The sequence below is a fragment of the Prinia subflava genome, chromosome 12, assembly GCF_021018805.1.
Source record: "Prinia subflava isolate CZ2003 ecotype Zambia chromosome 12, Cam_Psub_1.2, whole genome shotgun sequence".
In the NCBI taxonomy this organism is placed as follows: domain Eukaryota; kingdom Metazoa; phylum Chordata; class Aves; order Passeriformes; family Cisticolidae; genus Prinia; species Prinia subflava.
The window spans coordinates 9,679,863-9,705,211 of record NC_086258.1 but is presented as its reverse complement, the minus strand read 5'-3'; the positions used below and the strand labels follow the sequence as shown (position 1 = coordinate 9,705,211).

Here is a 25,349-nt window from a genome sequence, read left to right as displayed (position 1 = left end):
CGTGGGCGGGCGGCGCGCGGGTCTCGCGAGAGCGGCGTGGCGGGGCGTGGCGGCGGTGCCGCTGTCAGCGCGATGAGGCGGCGCCGCCGGGGCTCCCGCCGCTGCCTCCGCCGGGCCGCGCGCCCGCCCCATGGCGCGTGAGGCCGGCACCGCCCGACCGCGCTCCGGCCGCCGCCCCCGCCCAGCAGGTACGGACCGGACCGGACCGCACCGCTCGGGTCGGGCCGGGCTGCGCTGGGCGGGGGCGGCCGCCGCGGGGGACGCGCTGACCCGCCGGGGCCCCGCCCGCCCCCCCCCACATCCCCCACCCCGGTCCTTCCTCTGCCTCCCGGCGCTGCGGGAGCCGGGCGGGAGCGGTGTCGGGCTGAGCCCGTCCCTTGCGGCCCCTCGGGGACCGCAGGGGTGTCGGCGCCCGGCGGGCCCCGCCAGGCCGCGGGGCCGGCCCGGGGAGCCGGGCAGCCATTTGGTGGCGGCTCCGAAATGACGGCGGGAGCAGGGCCGGGCAGCGGGAGCGGGAAGCCAGGCCCGGGCCCGGGCCCGGGAGCTGGAGCCGGCCCGGGTGCGGGAGCCGGGCCCAGGAACGAGAGTCGGGCCCGGGCCTTGGAGCGGCGGCCGGGCCTGGTGCGGGCGCGGGGCCGGGCTCGGGTGCGGCTGACAGCGGCCTGCGGACGGGGCGAAGCCGCGGGGCACTGGCGGGGCCGCCCGGCGTTCCCGGCACCGGGGGAACGGGGCAGGAGCTCCCGGTCCCCTCCGCGGCAGCCCCTCGGGGAGCCGCAGCACCGAGCGGTCCGCGCTGAGCTGCCCCCGGCCCCGGGAGAGTCGCACCGGAGCCGTGGATGTTCTCCGTGTGGAATACTCATGGAGCTGTGCGTTCGGGTCATGGTGGAGGAGAGTCGTGGTGGGAGACAGGCCCTAGGACTGCACCCACCGTGTCGTGTTTTAAGTGTCTTAAACAAAAAAACACAGAGCAACTGAGCAGGAAAAGCGTGTCCCGGTTCTGCTGATGCTCGAGGTGCACGGAGGGTTTCCAGATAAGTGTAGGAGTCAGCACAAAGCACAGGAAGGGCAGCGGAGTGGTGGGAGAGTGATGAGTGCTCAGTTCATCTAGGGTTCAGAGCGGAATGGCATGGATCTGTAACGAGAGAAAATAATGGCAAAGTTTAATCAGGCAATCAGGAGAATTTCTGATCTAGACCTGTTTCATTTCCATGCAAACTTAGAATTTTGTTTGGGTTTAATTGTAGTTCTGTAGCTTCTCTTGTGGTTGTTCTCTCACGGCCATTATAGGTATATCTTAATGAAACTAAAATTAAAGACAGACCTGTGGATTACAAGGGTATAAATTTGCAATTGTGGCAGAAAAAAAATCTAATCTTAAATGAGAAGCAACAGTACAGCTGTATCCTTCTGAATTAAAATATTATTATTTGACCTTTGGTCTGTCTTAAACATCTGTGGAAATACTAGAAATTGAAACTTCTGTTGCTGGTATAAGTATTATTCCATGAAACACTGAAGTCCTCGTTTTTGTACTGAATCACTTTCCCAAGACCTTCGGGCCTTTTTAATAATTTTTTTCTTGTTCATGCATTGTAAGCAAAGCCTTCCCCAAGAAAAGCTGGTTTTATTAACTTGTATTTCTGTCTTGTTTTGAGGTTGTGGCCATTTCCCTCAAAAATACGAAATTCTAACAAACGTTGGTGTCAGTGCTTTAGGTATCTCAAAGTGAACTTCTGGGCTTGAGTGTTGATCTCGTTTATTTAAGGCTTTTTGCTTTAAAATAGATAAAATATTTACAATATCCAGATGGTAATAGCTGATTGCATTTGTTAGGAGTATGTTACATTTAGTTTGGTGATATTTTATATACCCTAATGAGATGAATGTACAGGGTCTCCCCTTGCTGACTGGACAACCCTAAGGAAAGGAAAAAATTGTCTGGGAGCATCTTAAGTCATTCTGTACAACCTTTAAAAAGGCTTTCCAGCTCCTATGGAGTCCTATGTTTTCTTGTCTACATCTCAGAATAGAATTGGTATTCATTAAAATTGTTTAAAAATATTAAAATACAGAATTTCTCATCTAAAAAAATGCAGTTTAAACGTGGAGGTCATGTAAAAAAAAAAAAAGAAAAAAGCTTGGAGAGCTAAACCATACATGGGAGTCCTTATTCACTGAAAACATTACCAAAAAGTTAGGAGTTCTACACTGTATCTCTTCTTGGAGTAACTGTGTCAAAGTAGATCTGCTTAGACATGGATTTCCTTTCTCTGCCTTCAGAGAGAGTTCAACTGATTTGGGTGGCAAAAAAAATGCATTTATTTGCCCTTCAGTTAGTCCTGAAAAGTCAATACTGTCACAGCAGCTGAGTTGGTATCGGGCTGGTGGCAAGGACAGGCTCTCCTTTCAGGGACACCTATGAAACACAAGGAAAAACCCACAGTGGCATTACATAAGGACTTAGGAAACTCTGAAAATCTGCTAACGTGATTTGTGGCGGCAAGGGTTGAGCAGGGAGGAGCAGGTGTGAAGTGCTGAGGATGCCCTGACTCTGGTGTTGCTTTGGGGAGGGTTAACCCTGAACTGAGTGAACTTTGGCAGGCACTGAGCAACCACGAGCATAAATTTATATTATACCCCTGTTGACAGGAGTTACTCTTCAGCCACGTTTTAAGGAGGCAGAGGGGATTCAAGCTTTGATTTTTTTAACCAGTTAACAAGAGAATCTCATAGGTGCTTCAGCAAAACGTAAATGTAAATGTTCAGATCTGTATTTAGGACACAGGAAATGGAGTGAAGCTATCGGGAAGTTCAGGTTGGACATTGGTACAAGGCTCTTCCCCCAGAGGGCAGCCAGGCGTGGAACAGGCTCCCCAGGGAAGTGGTAGTGGCACCAAGTGTGCCAGAGCTCCGGGAGTGTGTGCACAGTGCTCCTGGACTCCTGCGAGGAGCAGAGCTGGACACAATGTGTCCCTTCCTACCTGAGATTCTCTCTGGTTCTCAACGTCCCTAGGATTTATCGTGGTGACTTTCCTGGAACCTGAATTGGGCTGCAGAGACTTACAAGAGCATTAATGTTCAGTGAAAGAATTGTGTTGAAATACTGTATTTAATGGTCATTAAAGACTTTACATATAGAATTGTCACATGATGTAAAGAGATTTGCGTGTGACAGATATTCTGAAGTGTAGAAATAAGCAAGTGTGCTCAGTGAAGAGGATTTACTTTAATTTCAAGCCATCATAGCTGAATGATGCAAAGCTGTTACGGGGATGGCTCTTCCCTAAGCCTTTAATGAAGCCAGTTTTTTAGATCTCTGGATGATGGCTGTTAAAGAGCAATTAAATAAAAGATTGTAGCCCTTCCAAAGAATACGTTAATACTGATAATTATATTATGTGATATGTAAGTTTTTGACCCAGTCAGGATGCTTTCAGGAGCTACATAACTTAGGAAGGAAAGCTTGAAAAAGCTGCCTCCTTGTAGTGCAAACCAACCACTAATCTGCATAAATGAAAAATTTTAATGGAGGTCACTTTTAAAAAGGAAAGGAAATACCGTGATCTCTGCAGTAAGCATTAAGAGCAGTTCAATATCAAGAACTCCTTAATTTAGTGATTAAAAATCAGTTGAATTCTAGGATTTAGGCTTAAATCCACAGTAGGATTGTAATTGAACCTCAGTTGTGAAAATGCCGTATAATTTCACAAGTTTTCCAAGTGTTTCCTTCATCTGTAAGAAGCCTTCCCTTTGTTCAGCACTGACAGAATTATTCCATGTCTCATTCTCACCCAAGCTCTGCTTATTTGTCTTTGCCTACGGCCCACAAGGGACCTGATGGAGTCAGCCTGAGCAGAGCTGATGCTGTGGGGGAACTGAATTAAGCCTTCAACCTTTATTTGAATAAGGGGTGAAACTTGCCTTCCACCCCACCTTCCAATTTCATCAGACATTCTGGTCTAAAATGAGAAAATCAGTCAGTTATCATTGTTACTCTGATCCATTGCAGCCATTACTGCAATAGGAAAATACTTCCATTTTAAAAACACAAAATTACTCAGCTGTACTGGTTTTTGTTATTACATGATTTCTGAACTTAGTCCTCCTGTACGTTTTTCAGTTTGTCATCTGAAGTATTGCTCCTGGTAGTAATGCTACAACACTGATTGTAACTTCACTATGTAATGATCTTTTAAGTAGCAACTGGCACGACTTTTCAGACTGCTAACTCGTATGTTTGGCCAGTTTCTGTATCAGCCATTTCTTTGGGATTTTTTCAGGGTGTTTCTTCTTTTCCAGGGAAGAGGAACCCTGTGTAATGCAGAGAGAGCTAGCACATCTGCCAGAATGAGCAGACACAACAAGGGTAGTTGTTCTAATGGAGTGTACTGCCTGTTGAAAACAATCCAAAGGATTTCTGGTTTACCTTCTCCTTTGTTTGCTCAGTTTAGAGTGCTGGAGCAATTTGTTGTTCAAGAGGACATCCCTGAAGTACATTGTTTCTGACAAGGAGCAAGAATCTATTAAACATTTGTCTTATGTTTTTGTAGGAGTTGACATGGTAATTAGGAGATGTGAGATTGTTTTCCTACACACTGGGGTGCAAGAGTGGCAGGAGAACTGGCAGGCTCAATAAAGTATGGAGATTCCTCCCTGTATGGCTGCTTGAAGTTTTGGGAGTCGAGAGCTTTTCCCAGCTGTTTGCTGGCTTAATTAGATTTTTTTTCCTGTCAAGAAATCTGAAGGTCAACACATGCTTAGTAGAATCTGTCATTTGGGATGATTAAACACCCAGAGACAGATCTTTAAAAACCAGTGGTGTACACTTGAAGAATCTGTTGTGTTCATTTCTATGCTGGTCAGGGAAACAACTGTATTTTAAAAGCTCGTAAACACAGAGGTGGTTTCTTGCAAGTCTCTGAAGCACCTGTGGAAACCGAACGTGGGTATTGTCTCACAAGAGATCCCAGAGATAATTAATGAGCAGTGTGGACATAGGGACTGTTTGTTAGGAGCTCGTTAGTGACCAGCAGTTGAGTTCTCTGTGCACCAGCTCTGCTTAAACTTTTCCCCGGGTGAGTCATGACAGTCACACCTCCCAGCGTGGTCTGGTTTGTGCTGTTACCTGTGTCGTGCAGTCAGGTGAAGAGGCACCACTGTCAGCCCTAGGTCAGCAGTAATGTTGGTGTTGGTATTTTAATGTTTCTAGTAGCTGCAAAAAGCTTTAAGGAAAGTGTTTACGGACAGGCTTTGCAGTTCTGTGCATCTCTTGTCCAGCTCTTTTGGAGGGGAAGCAGATGTGCTAAAGGAAATTGTGGGATTCTTAACAGAGGAATCAAAAATCTTTTGGGGCCCGCTGGCTCAGTGTTTGGCTTTATTCTTATTTGCGTTGCTTTTAAATTTGCTTGGTTAAAAGCCATGTGTAGTAATAGCATGTTAAAGATGACTGGGTTTGTTCATCCCTGCTAGAGCTTGGACTGTGCTTTCGTAGAAGCCAGAGGAAAATCTGATTTGTCCAATACATGGGAATTTTCTGGCTTATGTTGGAAGTGTAACCTCAGCAGTCTGGTTTTGAGAGTTTCAGCTTCCAGTTTGGTGTGGTTTACTATGGGAATTCGTTTGAGGCAAAAATTGCTGCATAATATTGAAAAGCTCACTGAGATAAGGACATCTTGTACAAGTATCCTGTTACTTAAAGGGCACTGAATGTTCATAGTACTAAATAGGGTTTCTAAACAGATGGTCATAATTAACATAAAATACATCCACAGATAGGAGTCTATTTAGTCTTGTAGTAATTCTTTCAATGGTCTGGTACTTCAGCATTAATTAAACCATAGCACAGCCAACAGTGGAACCACAGTAAGGGGTGTCTGCATTTGAGCACAGAGGGGAGATCTCAGCTTCCTCAGAACAATTACCTTTTTTCTGTCATCAGAGTAAAAAAATAGAATGCCGAACATGTAATTAAAACATTTTTGTATTTGCATTTGTAACAAGCTGCTCATAGCCTTGAAGTGACCCAACTGGTCTGTGGGTTGCCTAGGGAGCCAACACTGGCACATCACAGCCCAGGGTGGGGCCGTTCCCTCGGGGTGGAGCTCCGAATGTAAATCGTGATGACAAAGCTTGGATGAGCGATTTCGATGAACTTCCTAGGCCCGGTGCCTTTTCCAGGAATGTGACTTACATAAGATACAGCAACAATCTCCATAAAGCCATATTTTCTTTGAAATATACTTACATAAACAATTGGTTTGGTACTACTGCACAGAGTGAGACATTTCAAGAGATAAGGAAGCCATCTGAAGTTATTGCTTCCTTTGTCATAGGTTTTGTCCTAAATACCTGGGTTTTACATACATCAAAGATTTTCTTGCTGTGTGTTCATGGACATAGTTATATATAAGGCAGAGACATGAAAAGCAAAATTGCACACATCAATCACTGCCCTTGAGTGCTCCAGTTCTTGCAAGAAAAGGTGGAAGTAACACGAGAATCATAAAACTAAAACCTAGTCTCTCCTTCTTTTAGTGTTTTCTTATAGCTCTTGATGTTTGTTAGTTGATTTGTATTTTACAGAAAGAGAAAATGTGTTTTTTAAAAAAGCAAAGCGCAGTTTAGTTTGGTGTCTGATTAAGTCTGAGTAAGATCTGCAGAAGGAAGGTGTTGTTTTATGTCATTTCAAATAAAAAAAACATTTCAAACCACCCTCCTCAAAAAACAAAAGCCATTTATTGGGAATAAGTTAAACTTATGGTAGTCTGCATTAATTTAGTTCATAAGCCTTTTTTGGTACAGTTGTTAAACTAACACAGAGTTGGGGTTTTTGAGTACTTCAGCATAAGCATTTGTTTTTGTTCTTTGTAATATTGAAAATGTGGTCTGTTTTTTTAATTAAAAATTATTGTAAATTGCCGGAAAGCATGTTTTAAATACTCTGTTATTCACTTACAGCTGCCAAAACATAGTACAGTGAAATAATGGTCTGCTAGCCTGCTAAACAAGTGTCCAGCTTCCACAATGCCTGTGCAGGCAGCTCAGTGGACAGAATTTCTGTCCTGCCCAATCTGCTACAATGAGTTTGATGAGAATGTGCACAAACCCATCAGCTTAGGTTGCTCCCACACCGTGTGCAAGACCTGCCTGAACAAGCTCCATCGCAAGGCGTGTCCTTTTGACCAGACTGCCATCAACACAGACATCGACGTGCTTCCTGTAAACTTTGCACTCCTCCAGCTGGTTGGAGCCCAGGTAGGGCTGAAGCAGCTCTTTGTTTTGCCACTTTGTGTTGTTAGCAGTTGCAGTGTGTGTGTGCTGCTCTTTCTTCCTCATTTTAGCCCAGATAAATAGTATAGCTTAACTTTGGACTCTCTAGGAATCCATACGTACTCTAACAGCAACTGCACCATTTCAGGGCTGTCTTTATCTTCATCAGGGCAGTGAAAATAAATGTGTTCTAGTTGTAACCTGAATTCTGATTTAAAAAGGCTCTTGAACTGTGACTGGAGAAAAATCCCCACTGGGAAACAGCCAATAGTCTGTCCCAATTGTCAGTAGAATGAGTGAACCTGCAGACTGCACTCGTTCATCTTACCTTGGGAGACATCTCCTTCCTAAATGCTGTATGTTTAGAAGTGGCTTTTTAACCAAGTTCCAGAAGTGTGTGTGTATAATGTTTTTTATGCCTGATGATGGCTTTTCAGCTGGGTTTGCAGACGTTGGCTGATCAGGCCAGGAATGTTCCCTGTGCTGTCTCGTAGCAGTGGCAAAACAGTGATTATATAATCAGTACTGCACTTTATGGGGATTGAATAAGTCTGTTCCCCTTGTGCTGATTCATGTGCTTTTTCATCTTACTCTCTCTCTAACACCTTGGTGAGGCAGTAAAAGGACGTTACTTCACTTTTTAGTGTCCCATCCCATGCCTTGACACAGCTATTGGCAATGACACTGAGTGGTTTTGTTTATCAAGTTCACGTGTTTCTTTCATTTTTTTATGTGTCAGATCACTGTCTTGATCTTACAACCATTATTTTCATGCTCTCCTAACTTCTTGCAATGTATTTCAAACAATTAATTTATTATGACTAACACTCCCCCTGTTTTCCTTATCTGACCTTGTTACTCTACTTTGGGTTTTTTCCACCAAGTTAAGTTTCCTGCTTCTTCTCTTGGAAGATTTCAGCATGCCCAAATGACACTTAAATAATTTTTTAACTTTGCTTTATTACATTCTTGCTAGTTCATTTTATCCTATAGCTTCTTTTGTGTGTCTGTAGTAAATCATGCTGATCTGGTACACTGATCACCTTCTCACATCTTGTGTTCTTCATCTTTTAGACCTTGGTTATTGTTTTCTACCCTACTTTTGTTTTTAAAGTGTTGAGTAATAACAAAAACCATCTTTGATCACCCTAATACTCATCTTGGGCCCTTTTTGTTGTTCCTTATTCCACGCACATGCCCTGTGTCAGTCCCGTGTTTCCCTGCTCTCAGAGCAGGGCACATCTGCAGTGTTATGTAATTAATGGTGATGTGGGTACCACCAGAGAGGTCAGCCAGGTGGATGTAATTCTTCTCCCCCTCCCTCCCCCTTGCATTTTTTTAGGTACCTGATCATCAGACAGTAAAGTTGAGTAATGTAGGAGAGAACAAACATTATGAAGTAGCAAAGAAATGCGTTGAGGATTTGGCACTCTACTTAAAGCCATTAAGTGGAGGAAAAGGTGAGTGCTGAACAGTGGGATTTTGATGTAGCTTGCTTTTAACAGCATTGGGTTTTCAGTACTGATTGTAAATGTCAGGGAGATAATACTCTCATTTTTCTAATAAAATTGCCTTGTGTCTTTACAAGCTTATTCACGCTTGTGACACTTGTTTGTGGTTTTTTATTTTGCGTTTACAAAATACTCTATTTAATAATACTGCCTTGGGGCTAACTTTGTACTAAAGCTGACCTTTCCCCAAAGGATGGCTTTGATGTCAGTTTAAGATTTTAATTAAAGTTCTTTTTGATAAAGAATTACCCAGAGTTGCCTAAGAGAAGGGAAGGTACCTGTGACTGATATCCAAGTCTTAGAGAAAGGCATACACTGTTAGGCATTTTTTTTACCTCACTTGGATGAATTTGGTAAGAAGCACTGCTTTGCCTTTTCTCCCTTTCTCTGCAGGTGTTGCAAGCTTGAATCAGAGTGCCCTGAGCCGTCCCATGCAGAGGAAGCTTGTGACCCTGGTGAACTGTCAGCTGGTGGAGGAGGAGGGCCGCGTCCGAGCCATGAGGGCAGCTCGGTCACTGGGAGAGAGAACTGTCACAGAACTCATCCTGCAGCACCAGAATCCTCAGCAGCTTTCTGCCAATCTTTGGGCTGCTGTCAGGGCACGAGGGTGCCAGTTTCTAGGACCAGGTAAGGGACCTGGACACCTGCAACAGAATGTATTTAGCTTTACCTTTTCTTTACAAAAATGGTTTGAAATTTCTTCTGTCCAGTTGGGGATGGTCTGCCAGGAAGAGAGGAGAAGTGGGGGGGAAAAAAACCCCAAATAGTAGTAAAATCTTCTGGCTTAAAGTATTTGGTTGTTTCCCCTGCTGCTCCATTAAATGTTCTTTGAAATTGGGAGGAAGTATTTCAAAGATCCTGGCAAAGGGGAGTCAATAAGCACACGCTGTGCACAGTTTGTAGTGGAGTGTGGCAGGCTGGCTGTTCTGCTGCCTGTGATTGGAATTGAATAGCTGTCAATACAATCAGCCTAACCCCAGCATACTTTTGAAATTTATAATGATTTATATCTCTGATAGAAAACAAATCCATATTTAAGAGTGCAGCTAAAGCAAGCACAGAAACAAGGAACTTCTCTTTAGAACAGAAGTTGTCCTCTCCTGATTCCAGTAACTGTTGACAGCATTTCAGTACCATTCTAAGTTTGCTGTGCTTAGAGTAGTTCTAAATATTTCTTTTAAAAAATGTTGCTAGTTTAGAAGCTTTTTTTAGTAAAGTAAAAAGCAGTAAGGAATTCAAGATGATTTAGATGCTCCTGCTTATCTGTTCAAATACAGTAGCCTTGCGGTTTTCTGGAATCTATTTAACTTTCATTTTTGTGTGTTAAAGCTATGCAAGAGGAGGCACTGAAACTCGTATTACTGGCACTGGAAGATGGCTCTGCACTCTCAAGAAAAGTTCTGGTACTTTTTGTTGTGCAAAGGCTGGAACCAAGATTTCCTCAGGCCTCTAAAACAAGCATTGGTCACGTTGTGCAGCTACTGTATAGAGCATCATGCTTTAAGGTAAAACACCACTATTGTGGTTTGTGCTGTGCAACTGGTTTTTGTGATGGACATGGACATTTTTGGTTAAAGAAGGAATGTTTATCCATCGCTATTAGGTCTATTATAAACTACTATTTATTTATTAGGTCACTAAAAGGGATGAAGATTCTTCTCTGATGCAACTTAAAGAAGAGTTCCGGAGTTACGAGGCCTTGCGGAGAGAGCACGATGCCCAAATTGTTCACATTGCCATGGAAGCAGGACTTAGGATATCACCAGAACAGTGGTCTTCCCTTCTTTATGGAGACCTGGCACATAAATCACACATGCAATCCATTATTGACAAGGTTTGTCAAAGGGATGATTTTAGTATCTTTGTAGGATTCGTTTTGACTATTAAATGTTACAATAAAAATCAAGGAACTCCATGAATTAACTTTTTGTTCGTAGTCCCATCAAATATTAATTAAAACTAGATTGAATTTTTTCCCTGATGTAGCATATTCATCATATGAAGTACTTTAATTAAATTCTTGGTGTCTTATGATGAAGCTTCATAGGGCAGATTCTGAGTTGAGAAATCAAATTTCTCTCCACTGATCCTCTCTATATGCCATCTGAAGACACTATATATTGCATTTAGGAATCAATGTCATGAATATCATTTTAAGATTAGTAATTGACAGTTGTAAGATGCAGCACACTAATGTTCCCTTTATTTTCAGCTTCAATCCCCAGAGTCTTTTGCTAAGAGTGTACAAGAATTGACAATTGTCTTGCAGCGCACGGGGGATCCTGCAAACTTAAACAGGCTGAGGCCTCATTTAGAGCTGCTGGCAAACATAGATCCAAATCCAGGTATGCAAATCAAGCTTCTTAAACTTTCCTTGGTGTTCCTCATATCTAGCAAAAGAAATTATTGAGATGATAACCTCCATTCCTGGTTTTGAAATTCCCATTAATTAACATAGTTAACTCTTCTTCAGGGCTCTCCGAGATTTGTCCTAGTACTTGGTGTTGTAAAGTAATAGAAGACATGCCTCTTATTTATGATACTGGAATTACTGAGACAGTGACAACCCTGCTTTTCATCATTTTAGATGCAGCATCTCCGACATGGGAGCAGCTGGAAAATGCAATGGTTGCTGTAAAGACTGTGGTCCATGGGCTGGTGGATTTCATTCAGAATTACAGTAGAAAAGGCCATGAAACTCCACAGGTAACCAGACTTTTATCATTGCGTTATGTCTTAATGTGCATTTACTGGGAGATGCAATTGTGAAAAATTACAGTTGGTTTGAAATATTTATGGCCTTTCCTGTGGGATAATTGATGATACTGTTATTTACTGCATTCAGAGTTTAAGAACCTGACATTTGTGAATATGGAATGCAGCAGAGCTGGCCATAGTGAAATCCATACAAGGACAACTTAGCCCCTTAACAAGGAGTGTCCTTGTTTTTCTGATTAAGAATGCAAAAACATACCATGGATGTATTTTCTGTATTTTAAGCCTACTTTTATGTGAATGTCTCATAGATGGTGAGAGGAATGTCTTGGGTTTTTTTGTTTTTCTTTTTTAAGCCACAACCAAATAGCAAATACAAAACAAGTATGTGCCGAGACCTTCGACAGCAAGGGGGGTGTCCAAGAGGAACAAACTGTACATTTGCTCATTCTCAGGAAGAGCTTGAAAAGTGAGTGTGGCAGACTTTTTTCCTCTTTTTTTCTCCTTTTAATTTAAATCCAAGTAATCTACAGAGACTTTTGAAAACTTTCGCTTCCATCCATTCATTCATTTGGAGGGTTTTGTGACTCTTGACATGATAGTTCTTTATACGAAACGAAAGATACAGCAAAGCAATGTCTGCAGACTAATTCCAGTTTTATTTTTTTATTTTACCCCATATGAGGTCAAATTTCCTGCAACTGAGTCTAAGCTCAGTGTCTTTCAAAGACTGGTTGCATTACATACAACAGAGAATGCTAATTACATATTAATTGATTAAGGAGTGAACTGAATTACTGAACAGAATGCAGCTCTGCCTTCTTGAAGCTGTTTTCACTCAAATGCATTTTCAAAAAAACTGCAGAATGAGTCTTACAAGAGGAGAGATGATTTTGGGTTCCAATCATTGAAAATAAGTCTGTAATTTTTTGGTGTCATATTCCTCTCAATCCCTTCTTTTTGCTAGTTTTGCAAATCCATTAAACTTCACAATAAGCACTTTTTATACCACCCTGTCTTTGGTGTGTTTGTAGATATCGCTTAAGGAACAAAAAAATCAGCGCGACAGTGAGGACCTTCCCCCTTCTGAACAAAGTGGGCGTGAACAGCACCGTCTCAACCACGGCAGGGAACGTCATCTCTGTCATAGGCAGCCCTGAGGCAACGGGCAAGATGGTGCCAAGCACCAATGGAATAGCCAGCCTAGAGCCTGGGGTTCCCCAGCTGATCCCCCGCTGCACAGACACCTCCCTGAGAGCGCTGGACAACACCAAGAAGGGAGGCAAGGCTGGCGCCAACGGCCAGAACGCCTCTGGCTCCCCCACAGAATCACTTCCTGAAAGGTGGGGGACTGTTTTACATCACAACAATTAACCAGAATATTCTGCTTTTGGATTATCTGAAATAATAAATGGAGTTTGTGGGTGGCCAGCAGGTGGTTCTGGCTTGCAGTAATTGGTGGTGCTCAGTGGCTGCAGAGCTGTGTGAGGTCCTGCACTGCAGTGCAGGTACAGTCACACAGAGCCTGTGGGTTCAGGGTGTCACAGCCAGCACCTGTTGTTTCAGCTGTTTCATGTGCAATGTAGACAAAATGGTAAATCTCTCCCTTTAGCTCTGACTCAGTTGTTCTCAGCCTGGTATCTTAGTTATTGTTGGGTTATTACATAAAAATAAAAAATTAGGGCATACAAATAATTTATATACATATTGCATACTATTGGGTTATTACATGCAATATATTGTACTCAAAATTTGACTTTTCCTAAAACCAGGAAGGATGGACAGAGCATGCACTTCCTCAAAACCTTCTAGTTTTGGGGTTTTTACTTGGAACTTCTTAGATAATTTTGCAGGAAGCACTGAGTCTCTAAACAGCTTTTCAAAGTCTTTGTCTTTACCAGCATACACTCAAAAGGGTATCAAAATCTTTATGTCCACTTTTGAGTTCTCCTAGGAGAAAGTCAAAAATGTAGCATCAGTTTGGGGTATAAAAAACAAAATTCCAAAGGAAATAACAAGGCCCAAATTTCTATGTTACGTGAGAATGTGCATGAAGAGGTGACTGAGTGAAATAAGTGAAGATCTGCTTAATGATTTCTTGGTAATCCTTTTCAGTAAAATTGGTTCTCCACCCAAGACTCCCGTAAGCCAGGCAGCAGCTACCTCAGCTGGTCCTCCTAACATTGGAACAGAAGTTAATTCTGTGCCTCCAAAATCCAGCCCGTTTGTTCCCAGAGTACCCGTCTACCCTCCACATTCTGATAATGTTCAATATTTCCAAGATCCCAGGACTCAGCTGTCGTATGAAGTTCCACAGTACCCACAGACAGGTAAGACAAACACTGAAAAAAAATAGCTCTGAACTTCTCTCTGAAAAAATAACTTTTATGAGAAATAACTTTTATGTCTGTTTTGCTGATGTCTATTTTATTAAGTATCTGCTGAATCTTCACTTAATGGAATACTAATCTTGTTAATTGCTGTGTATGTGAGGGACTTGCAGTTTGCTCCCATTGTTGGTGGTTCTTGCCTTTGTGTGCTGTATGTTACGCAGCTTCAGCCTCCAGAAAAACTTGAACCTCAAGGTCTTTCATCTACTTTTTCCTTTGTTAGCATTTAATTGTTTTGATTTAGGCTTGCTCTTGCCATGGCCTCTCCGTGAGCGTATCCATGGGCAGGATTCAGAGGCACAGCCTGCTTCTGCTGGGAGGCTTACACGTCTTTGTGCTCACTCAAATGTTTTCAAAAGGTTCCAGTTATCTTTTTAGGTTCCACTCTGCATGTTTATATTCAGGCAAATAATTGTGGTTTACAGCACTGAGTCATTCACAAGTCTCAAAAGGTAAAGATGTTCAGGCAACCCTCTCAAAGAACATGAAGTCAATTGTGAAATGGTTATTCATATATTTTTTTATTTTTTAGCAGTATAGATTGTTATTTTAGAGAGAACAAGTTTAACTTCCTATATAAAGAATTGCTGAAGAACCTGTGTTTTCAGTTACGTAGTTACACCACAGCACATAGGAGCAATATTTTCCAAACTGGGTCCAGCTGGTGACGGGCCAGCACTGCATCTGCAAATGTGGTTGTTTTACATGCAATGGTACTTAAGAAACACGGTAGGGTCAGTAAGAGGTTTGTAAAGTGTGACTCCTCATTCTCTAAAGGTACTTATCAATGCTGTTTACAGTTGAAGAAGGTGTGAAGTTCTGGGTCATTTGTGGTTGCATTAAATGTGCCTTTTTTTGATTTTTAAGGGTATTATCCAGCACCTCCAACAGTCCCAGCTGGCGTGGCTCCGTGTGTTCCTCGCTTTGTGAGGTCCAATAACGTTCCAGAGTCCTCCCTCCCGCCTGCCTCCGTGCCATATGCCGACCATTACAGCACATTTCCCCCTCGGGACCGCCTGAACTCTCCCTACCAGCCTCCTCCTCCTCAGCCCTACGGGCCGGTCCCTCCTGTCCCCTCTGGAATGTACGCCCCAGTCTACGACAGCAGGCGCATCTGGCGCCCGCAGATGTACCCACGAGAGGATATTATCAGGAGCAATTCTTTACCTCCCATGGATGTGATGCACTCATCTGTCTATCAGACATCGTTGCGGGAGAGGTACAACTCTCTGGATGGGTATTACTCTGTGGCTTGTCAACCTCCAAACGAGCAGAGGACTGTGCCTTTACCAAGGGTAAGTGAGAGCCAGGGAGGGAAGGCTCTGTGCAGAGTTGGTTCTGAAGGTCATTACTGGAAAGTTGGTAAATAATTAGCATAGACCTGTTTATTACAGTGATCGGGACATGTGACTTGGACAAAGTTCTTGTTTTGTTTTTAACCTTAAAATGGGCTTACAAAACTGACCACTGTAATCTGCATCAGGACCAGATGGCCTTTGCTTCTTTAATGCCCATTTATGTTGCTTGAATTAATTGCATATCTAAGATTTGAGTTGTTATACATGGGCCTACAAATTCTTGTGAGATCCTTCAAGTGATGTCAGTGGAGGGTTACAGACCAAAGGAAATTTGGGGATCCAAGTGTGTCCCATGCAAGTCTTTGCCTTCTGATTAGAGTGTGATGGGATATCCAGTCTGTATTTATTCTTTCTAGGAGCCTTGTGGTCATTTGAAGACTGGTTATGATGAGCAGCTGAGACGGAAGCCGGAGCAGTGGGCACAGTACCACACACAGAAAACTCCTCTTGTATCATCAACCCTTCCTATGGCAACACCATCTCCAACACCACCTTCTCCTCTCTTCAGTGTAGATTTCAGCACAGAGGTGGGAAGCCAAAGAACCTCTTTGTTTTCCCTTCCTGTTTCTGTAAGATACCATTTAATATTTCTAGTAAAGTTTTTCTACCTACCATTTATTGTCCATAAAATTAATTTAATCGTCTAGAAAAAGGAAAGCAATATCTAATAATGTTGCAATTCAGTTGTACTTCTATTTACCACTGGCTAATACATGAAAGGAAAATGCGCAGCTTCCTCTCAGTTAAGTTACTGTAGATATTTGCTTGAAGAAACCTGACACTAACACAAATTCCAGTCCCTCATCTTGGCAGGCCAGGCAGTCATTTGTATGGCAGAGTTTGCCCTCTGACAGTGCCGGGGCACTGGTTTAAAATTTGACAAAACAGCTTATGCTTTCCCCAAGTCAGGTCTTGAATATGGCTGGAACTCCTTGATTGACTTCTGAGATACATTCACTGCTATTTAATTAAATTATCTTCTCATTTTAAAACTGAATTCCCTGTCTCTTTACTCACTGCTTATTTATTCCCTTTTCTGTAGTTCTCAGAGAGTGTCAGTGATTTGAGTGGAACTAAATTTGAGGAAGACCATCTCTCTCACTATTCGCCGTGGTCTTGTGGCACTATTGGCTCTTGTATAAATGCTATCGACTCAGAGCCCAAGGATGTGATTGCCAATTCCAATGCCGTGTTAATGGTAGGGGTTTTCTGCATGTTCTCTCATTAGTGTGATGATCCTTACATGCTGAAGTGTCTTCTGTTTGGTTAAACCAGCCTTTTTTTTTAAAAAAAAAGGGTGATAGCCTCCATTATTAGTATTTTAAAGTAGTTCTGCTCATTTGAAGTTGTTTGGAATATCCTTTCCCATTTTTCTAAATAGGCAACAATAATGAGAAAGTTACTGGTCAGCTGAAGAATGTACATAACCTCAAATGAGTCCCTGTATCTCGTGTCTCCTGAATGTGCAGGATTTGGACAGTGGGGATGTTAAAAGGAGAGTGCATTTGTTTGAAACGCAGAGAAGGGCAAAGGAGGAAGATCCGATAATCCCGTTCAGCGATGGCCCCATCATCTCCAAGTGGGGTGCAATCTCCAGGTCATCCCGCACAGGTTACCACACAACAGATCCAATCCAGGCCACTGCTTCCCAAGGAAGTGCTACTAAACCCATCAGTGTATCAGGTAAAAGTTCAGTGAGAGGAATTAGTGCTTTATACACACCACGAGCATTTCATGCCCTTTGTGCTTACTGCAGCTGTGAAATGCAAAGAGCTAAATAAAGAGTGTATATCCCACTGAGGAGCAGGGAAGATAGTGAATGCTGTCTTAATTCTTTTGCAGATTATGTCCCTTATGTCAATGCTGTAGACTCAAGATGGAGTGCCTATGGCTCAGATTCTGCCTCCTCAGCACGTTACGCAGAACGGTACGGGCTCCTTCCCAGCTCTGTTCACAGCTTTTTCTGTAGCTTGCAGTTCTTCAAAGTCCTCAGTGTGTGTGGGGGGAATCTGGGATGTCTATTAATAGACATTCTTAATTTTAAAGTAAAAGACTTTTTACCTATCCAGCATAAAACCTTGGAAAAAACTAGGTTAAAACTTGTGTAGTCTTTAATACTTAATGCAGTTAATAGTGCACAATTACTGGCAGTGTATCCCTTGAGAGACCTATCAAAGAACTGGAGTCAGGTACTGCCAAGCTGTCATGTCAAAATCTTGACTGGTTTCAGGGTTTTTTGCCACATATTACTCATGTGTAAAATAAGGATGTTTGCTTCATACAGTGCCTTGAAGTATTGCAAACCACAGTGAAGATGAAGAACACATTGTCTAAATCACATCCAGTTTCTGTCCAAAAATCTAGTTGATAGACTAATGAAGTTATGGGATGTTTGATTTAGAGAACTTGTTTTTGATTCCTGGTTTTGCCTTCTTTCTTTTAAAGGGACAGGTTCATAGTTACAGATTTGTCTGGTCACAGAAAGCATTCCAGCACTGGAGATCTACTGAGTATTGAATTACAGCAGGTAAGACCAGTTATTATACTGTGAGGTTTTTTAATTTAGAAGAAATTGTTTAGTAAAGTGCTTTTAAATAAATTTTCTTAGTGTAGCTGTCTGAGTGCACATGGTTTAGGTGTAATGTTTGGTAACTGAGCTGTTTCTTTCCATAGGCCAAAAGCAACTCCTTACTCCTTCAGAGAGAGGCAAACGCCCTTGCCATGCAGCAGAAGTGGAATTCTCTAGATGAAGGCAGTCGTCTTACCTTAAACCTTTTAAGCAAGGAAATTGATTTGAGGAATGGTGAGGTAAAGAAAGGGGTAATTGGGATGAAACAAATTTGGAGAGTGTTTATATATATATATATATATACAGAAGCGCATGAATTTTAACTAAGAGTTGAAACTTATTTTTAACACTCTCATATTTATAGCACATTCTGTGCAAGTTAAGTTGCCATTGTTGCATTCAGTTATTTCCCTGAGATTAGGCAGATGCACCTGCTATGCTGCTGCTCCAAACATGCATTTACAAAGTGGGAAGAATGTGACAATCATTTTCATGCAATCACTAGTTTTTGTCTATTTATATGTGTTATAAATCTAAACATTTTGTCAATGGACTCAAATTTCTTTAGTGTTCATTTTATCTCTCTGTTTCAGTACTCTGTGATTCGATTTAGCTTTGTATCCTATGTTGTCTGTGCTTGAAGTTCATTTTTGTCTGACTAGCTCTCTTGTATTGTAGAAATGTTGTGTGCTAGAAATGCGTCTTGTTTTCACTTTAATACTCCAGTGTTGTGTAAAGCCAATGAAAAGCCAACTTGATGTTTAGAGAACATATTAATTCTTTTTAGACTGATTATCCAGAAGACTGTGCAGACACAAAGCCAGACCGAGACATTGAACTGGAGCTGTCAGCCCTCGACACAGACGAACCTGATGGGCAAGGTGAACAGATAGAAGTGAGTACAAAAATCTGGGTCTAAAGAGGTCACTGGGCCTTTCCATGAGTCTTTGTAGATTAGCATGTTGTTAGCAAAGCTTTTGGATTTAGTCCTGATAATGGCATCCAGCATTTCCCTTATGTAGCACTTAGAGTCTTGTACTTCTCACTCAGATACCTGGCAGGTAATGCTAGTGAAGTTAAAAACAGCTCACAGTTTATGCTGCTCTTGTCATTCACAGCTATCTTTGAATAATTGGCTTTTCCTTTAGTGAAATGTGGCAGGCATTCCAATAGTATGGCATAAAATTAAGGAGTTTTATGACCAGACTCCCATTTCCATTAGCATAATGTAGTGAAACTTAATAGGAAAATGTAAAGCTGCTAGGGACAGAGTTGATGGGCATTTCTCCTTTTCTCTTGTAGGAGATTCTGGACATACAGCTAGGGATTAGCTCCCAAGAGGATCAGCTGCTCAATGGAACAACCGTGGAGAATGGGCATCTGCTAAAGCAGCACCAGAAAGAATCTCTGGAACAGAAGAGACAAAGTTTAGGTGAAGACCTTGTGATTCTGTGAGTGTTAGACAAAACAGCAGTGTCTGCCAGAGTTAGACAAACAGAAGCATCAGAATAGTGGAAGCATGATTGTGTAAGGATGAACTACGTACCTGCTCAGACTTGGATTAGACACCTGCATTGTTTGTACATGGTGGAGTGAGAAGAACCTGTTGAGAAATAGAATTAGGCCACAAAGCTGAAAGTCCCAGGCTGGTACCATTGTTCGTATGCATCGTTGTAATCGTACACACTGAAACGTGTCACAGCTGTTCAAAATACCTTTCACAGTCAGTAAGCAAAAAATGCAGAATATTTTTATAGTTAACAGAAATTAAGAGAAACTTCAAAAGGTTAAATGGCGGACTGTTTGCACAAATCTCCGTGGAGAGGTAGATTTTGAAATACACTAATTTAGGTTTATATGTTCTGTAGTCTTTAATGAGTAAAGCGGCCTTTGAAAATGAGGCAGACTACTTTAACACCTCGAGCGTACCATTCCAGAGGAAGATGTTTAGCCTGTTGCTAAAAATGAGTTTGTCAGTATTTATTTAATGCACACAATTCAGTTCCGGATACTTGTGCATGTCCTTGTTTAATATTTGTGTAACTTATTTTTCTCCTCAGGGAGGAGCAGAAAACAATCCTGCCCGTAACTTCTTGCTTCAGTCAGCCGATCACAACATCTGTTAGCAATGCAAGCTGCCTGCCCATCAGCACATCAGTCAGTGTTGGCAGCCTCATTTTGAAAACTGCTCACATTATGTCTGAGGATAAAAATGACTTTTTAAAGCCTGTTGCAAATGGCAGGATGGTTAACAGCTGAAAGGCATTCATCTTTCCAGCTTGTGACCACACCATGGAAGCATTTACACTAGCTTTTTATATATATAATATATATTATATAATGTATATTTTTTTTAAAAAAATAATATTGGGGTCATGCATTTCCTGTGGACTCTTTGATACTTCAAGCCCCTCTCGCATTAGCATTCTGAAGAAAAAAAAAACTTACTTTAGTAGGGTAAGGCGTTCACTTTCCACAAATGAATGGAATTTGGACATTGTTTTACTTAAGCTTAAAGCAGCTTTTTATGAGTTTGTAGCAATCCGGTGCGGTATCTGAGCCATTCTTGTTGAAAATGGCTTCTGTAGAAAACTAACAACTCAGTTACTTAAACTAGCAGGATCCTACGATGATACATCTAGTGAAAGGAAGACTAACTTATTTGTCTCTATTTTGTTTCACGAGAGAAGAACTTTTGTCTTGTTGCAGCTGCTTTTTCTTTAGTTGTGGAACTTTGCATGGAGTCTTGTTTCCTGTTGGAAGACTGAGAGGTGGAGATTTGGACTTGAGGCTTTTACAGGGTTCTCACGCCGTTAGCTTTGCACTGCTGCGTTATTTGCAGGTCTGTGGGGCAGTGCTTTGCTGCAGCTTTTGGTTTCCATTCCCCCCGTTGATGCTTTAGTGCTGTAGATGCACATACACAGGCTACTTGTCCAAGTAAAGTTATCAGAAGTAAATCAAGTGCCTAAGTCCTCCAGCTAATGTACTAGGTATTGATTTCCCCAAGCTATACATGAAACAATTTTCAACGATCTTGAGAGGTTATGCACTAATGTAACAGCAGTTTTAGGATTTTTTTTCTTCTTGTTCTTTTTTTCATTAATAGTTCTCAACTTGGAGATTATAGGATCCAGATGACTTGGCAAAAAGTATCAGGTGCTCTTGGCTTTCCTTTGAAAACCCTGTATCTAGTGTTTGCACTGACTAACAAGATGGTATTGCTGTTTTTTGTACTGTTTTGTTTTAATTTAAACTAAATATTGGGAATTTAAGGTGGTTGTAATTACCTTTGTTAAATGTTGTTAATCATGATCTTGTATTCAGGTTTAATTTTTGTTTATTCAGTGGCAACTTATATTCAAAGACCTTGAAAATACAATGAGATAGCATTATCTGACCTTCAGAGTGCTGAAAACTGTATGAATTTATGCCCTGTTAAGAGGTGACTGAGAATCATGTTAGACATGTCAACTGAAAATTGGTTTTCATAAATACACATGAACTAGAGCCCTGGGCATATTTTTTTGACAAGCTTAAAAATCCACTTTTTTTTTTTCTTTTAAGAAAGCAGGACTCTCCCTCCTGATGATTACTATCTTCTTGTTTGTCCTCTTACTTTTCTTTGTGACAAGTTTTACATTTTTTTATGTTTTTATTAACTTCTGTGAAGTTGTTTACTCTGAAAATTGTACTGGAATATTTTAAGCCAAGCTGATCTTTCACCAGGTGTACTGCATGTAAGGGCTTTTCCTGCTAGCAAAATGCTTAAAGAGGATCATGTTACTGGTCGTCTGAGTTGTTATTTTACAAAATCACAGCTATGTGGTCGGGTAAGATTTTGATAACTGTTTTGTGCACGCTTCTGGGGGGTGGGGGTTGGCATTTCCCTGAGGGTTACTGATTAGACTAAGTAAATATTGGTGTTTGATATCTCTCCTAACGAACCTGTCCATGAAATAATTATGTTGTAAATATACCTGCAAATCCAAGGGTTAGTTTTGATATTCTGGTGTCAGTATGGAAGATCTTACACATCTATTTAATACTCCAGTGTCAAGGAATGTATGTAGAAGAACAGTCAAGTAGTTTTTTCTTAGTTTCCTTTGGCTGTTGCTGTACCTTCTCCAGCCAGTGCCACCTCACTCTAGGGTTAGACTGACGCTTCTTTCACTCGCTACGTGAAGTGAATGGATACAAGAACCAGACCACCTTTGTCACCTTAACTTATTTCCTATTGATGTTAACTTTAACTTAGAATGTTAGACATAAATATGATTGTTGTATATTTTATACCAAGACCATTCTGTAAATATGAATTTATATTACTTTTGAAATGCTTCTGAGATACTATTATTTGCTGTACAATGTAATTCCAAAACAGATATGCAAACAAGTATGTCTCTTTCATGGATATTTAAACAGTGAGATCTTCCATGTTGAAGGTGATGTAATTTTTTTAAAAGATTTTTAAATTTTAAATTGCTATTTTGTTACAAAAATAGAGAAAATATAAAGGTTTGAGAAGTCCTTATTTGCCCTCAGGGAAAGAGCCCTCTGTGCACCAGAACTCCACAGAACATCTTCAGCATGATCTGAGGGTGAATATATACTACATAAATTGATTGTGTATTTACCTTAACTTTTTAATTTTAAAATGGCAATTTTAAAAACTTGGTTGTGCTCTGCTGGAGGGGGTTGGGATAAGCTGCTTACACACATTTGCCTGTTTGTCCAGTGAAATGACATAAGCCTGACATACTCCTGCCAAGCTCTTGGCATATTTAAGAACAAATGTATCTCTAGACTCTTGTCTGCAGCAGGAGGTCCCGTGATAGAGCAGTTCTCTAGGATGACCATACACTCGATATGGAAAGTTGATTCTCAACTGAGGCTAGGGTTTTCTAGTTGAATTTTTAACCTATTAATGACAGGCAAAAGAATCATTTGGGGGTTTAACAGCATGCCAGCTTTGTCTTACAGTTTTAACACTGACTGTGTGGTTTTGCCATGAAACTAATGCCCTCCAGTGCCCTGACAGGGAGAAGCAGCTGCAGGTGGGAACGCCTGGCTCTGGCTTCCTTCTTTGTTGAAGTTTCAGCCCTTGACCCTTTACAAACAAGTATGTATTCATTTGTTAGTTGTAAATCAGGTGCCTTTGGGCTATGGAAGGGCTTATTTTCTGACACTGAGAGAGTGACTTACTTTGTGTGTCAATAGCAGTGATGCCCATTTAGGTTTTGGCCTAATTTACTGTGCTGTCAGAAAAGAAGGCCCGGAGCAGATCGGGGAAAGAGATTGGCTCTTTTGCTTTGCTTGGACAAGCATTTTGGGTTAGTTTGGTTTGGTTTTTTGTTTTGGTTTATTTTTTTTCCCCGTTCGGGGTACAGCAGGGATTTCACATGCAAGAGAGACGGGAATTATTAGTATCTAAGTTAATTGTGTTGCCTCACTACCTGGATTCATTCCTTGGTTTGCCTCATTTCCCACATAGGTCTTAACAGAGACTAATGCTTGTGCTGGGAGAATGCTTGTGTGAGAAAGTGACTATCTGTACATTCTTAACATATACTTAGAGCAGAGTGATCGCCCTGCTACTGATACTTTGTTCCTGTAAACAGGTGACAAGAAATGAATCTTAGTGTTTATGCAGATTTTGCATTTTGTAGAATGTATACTAGACCCTTCAAAGGCAAGGTTAGACTCTTTGCAAAGCAAACTGGCGTTGGTTCTTGGTAGTCTAGTACAGGGACACTGAAGTTTGGCGTTTGATTTAGGAAAAAGAAAACAGCTGTACACAGCTGATTATGTTAAATAAGCTCTTAATTAAGCTATTTGTAGAAGTCTTAATTTGGAAGGTTTTAGTGCTTTGATAACTCAATTGAAATTTTCATTTCTCCTGTACTCAAGAGCTGAATGCTGTTCTTGTATAATAGTGTACTAGGCTGGATGAGGTACAAAATAATGCACAGTGGTCAGAAACAGCTGAGGAAAGAACGCTTAAAATAACTCAATCTAAACTCAGAATAGTTCCAAACATTGGTTTTGTTTGCTTTTTTAAAGCACAAGTTGTCAAGTTGTACCTGTTGCTGTACATAAACACTGTATGCCAGCAGCTCCTTGATCATATTCGTGAACAGACTTTTCATTAATTATTAGACTGGTATTAAAGGAAGGTGTTGAATTTGAGAGTGTAACAAAATGAGAAATGATCAGATGATCTGTAGGATGTAAAAGTCCATTTTTATGTTGTAGTTTAATCCCTTTGTTAGGAAATTCCCTCTCACTGAGGGACCTCTTCTGCAAGCAGAACACAATAAATGTGCTTTTTTAAATGACCCAATTTCCCAGTATAAACGAACAGCTGACTTTGGCAGTAGTCATCCCCCTGCATCTCTTTGCTGGCAAGGGAGCAGGACAAGGGGGTAAAAAAATCCCCAAAACTGTCACTGATGAGACAAAACAAATCTGAATAATCAAAGTGCCCAATGCCCAAACATAATTCTACACCCCATTATTTAAGGATGCTTGTGGAAGCTTTTAATCACTCAAGATTTTGCTGTAAAAGCTGAAATAAAGCAGAGCCTGGCTGCGTTTCTTACTGCCAAAAGCCAAGGTCATTTGCACATAGCCCATGGATTTCTCCAGAGTAGATCTCCGTTACCCAAGGCATGGGAATGCATGCGTTTTCTTAGCTGGGCAAACAAGTACATTATACAGTAGTTGTGATACAACACACGTGGCTTTGATTTGTACTGCACATACCCACTGTACAGCCACTCCGAAGTATTGTGGTTAGCTTGCAGCATCTGCTGTCGCATTGATACTGTTTACTGCGTATTCTTTTCCCTGGAAGTTTTAAAGAAAATTTTTTTTTCTTGTTGCATTGATTACATTTTATAAATTTGCTTAGCTGGAAAGTTTGGGAAAAGAGGCCTGTTTGTCAATTGTACAACCGATTGTGAAGCTCTAGTGTGAATATTTTTACGTCTGTATTAGACATTTTCTTTGCAAATCTATTGTTCGATTGAAATGTAAATGAAATAAAAGATGGTGTACACCCATCATGTATAAAGCAGGCACCATCGCTACGATGGATTTAATGCTCATTTTTATGGCGCATTCTCAGCTTCTATTTAAAACTATAATTTAAAGAAAAAAAAAATCTGTAAAATGAAATGGGGATATATGGGGGAGTAAATTCTATTCCGTTTATTTCGGTTTTGATTCCCAATGGTAATGTTTCCCTTCGTGTTAGAGTAGGGGGGCCCCGGCGGGGCCCGTGTGTCGCTGTAGCACTGACGTGCAGAGGTTGTAGCTTTGGCTGGGCACGGATAGAGCATCCCGGTTCGGTGTTTGAGAGACTCGATGGAAGAAGTTTGCAGTATTGACATGTATTTGCATGCACGAATAAAAATTATTTGTCCACCTTAACGGGCTGTTTGTCGTCAGCGGGGGCTGGGGAGGTCCAGGGGGAGCGGAGGGAACGGAGAAACGCCGGGGCGGGGGCAGCGGGGCCGGGAGCCGGTGCTGTTCCCTT

The 25,349-nt window shown here is 41.5% G+C and overlaps 1 protein-coding gene and 1 non-coding gene across 3 annotated transcripts; both read left to right on the top strand.

The window, feature by feature from the left end:
• The first annotated feature begins 27 nt into the window (after positions 1–27).
• On the top strand, positions 28–25,243 carry RC3H2 (ring finger and CCCH-type domains 2). 2 transcript variants are annotated; one of them, XM_063408879.1, is made up of 21 exons: positions 28–188; positions 6,958–7,254; positions 8,612–8,729; positions 9,174–9,407; positions 10,110–10,285; positions 10,414–10,614; positions 10,993–11,125; positions 11,368–11,486; positions 11,852–11,964; positions 12,530–12,838; positions 13,611–13,825; positions 14,753–15,180; positions 15,600–15,770; positions 16,286–16,441; positions 16,713–16,926; positions 17,086–17,170; positions 17,689–17,770; positions 17,917–18,051; positions 18,600–18,707; positions 19,115–19,263; positions 19,873–25,243. In XM_063408879.1, the coding sequence occupies exons 2-21, from the start codon at positions 7,024–7,026 to the stop codon at positions 20,069–20,071; spliced, it is 3,576 nt and encodes a 1,191-aa protein (XP_063264949.1). In that variant the 5' UTR covers positions 28–188; positions 6,958–7,023; the 3' UTR covers positions 20,072–25,243. The 2 variants fall into 2 exon arrangements, with proteins under 2 accessions (XP_063264949.1, XP_063264950.1); XM_063408880.1 differs by having other exon boundaries at positions 19,115–19,244; positions 19,873–20,034.
• Positions 10,791–10,904, top strand: LOC134557368 (small nucleolar RNA SNORD90). Its single transcript, XR_010082038.1, has one exon. It is a non-coding gene; the product is annotated as a small nucleolar RNA SNORD90 (small nucleolar RNA).
• Positions 25,244–25,349: the final 106 nt, after the last annotated feature.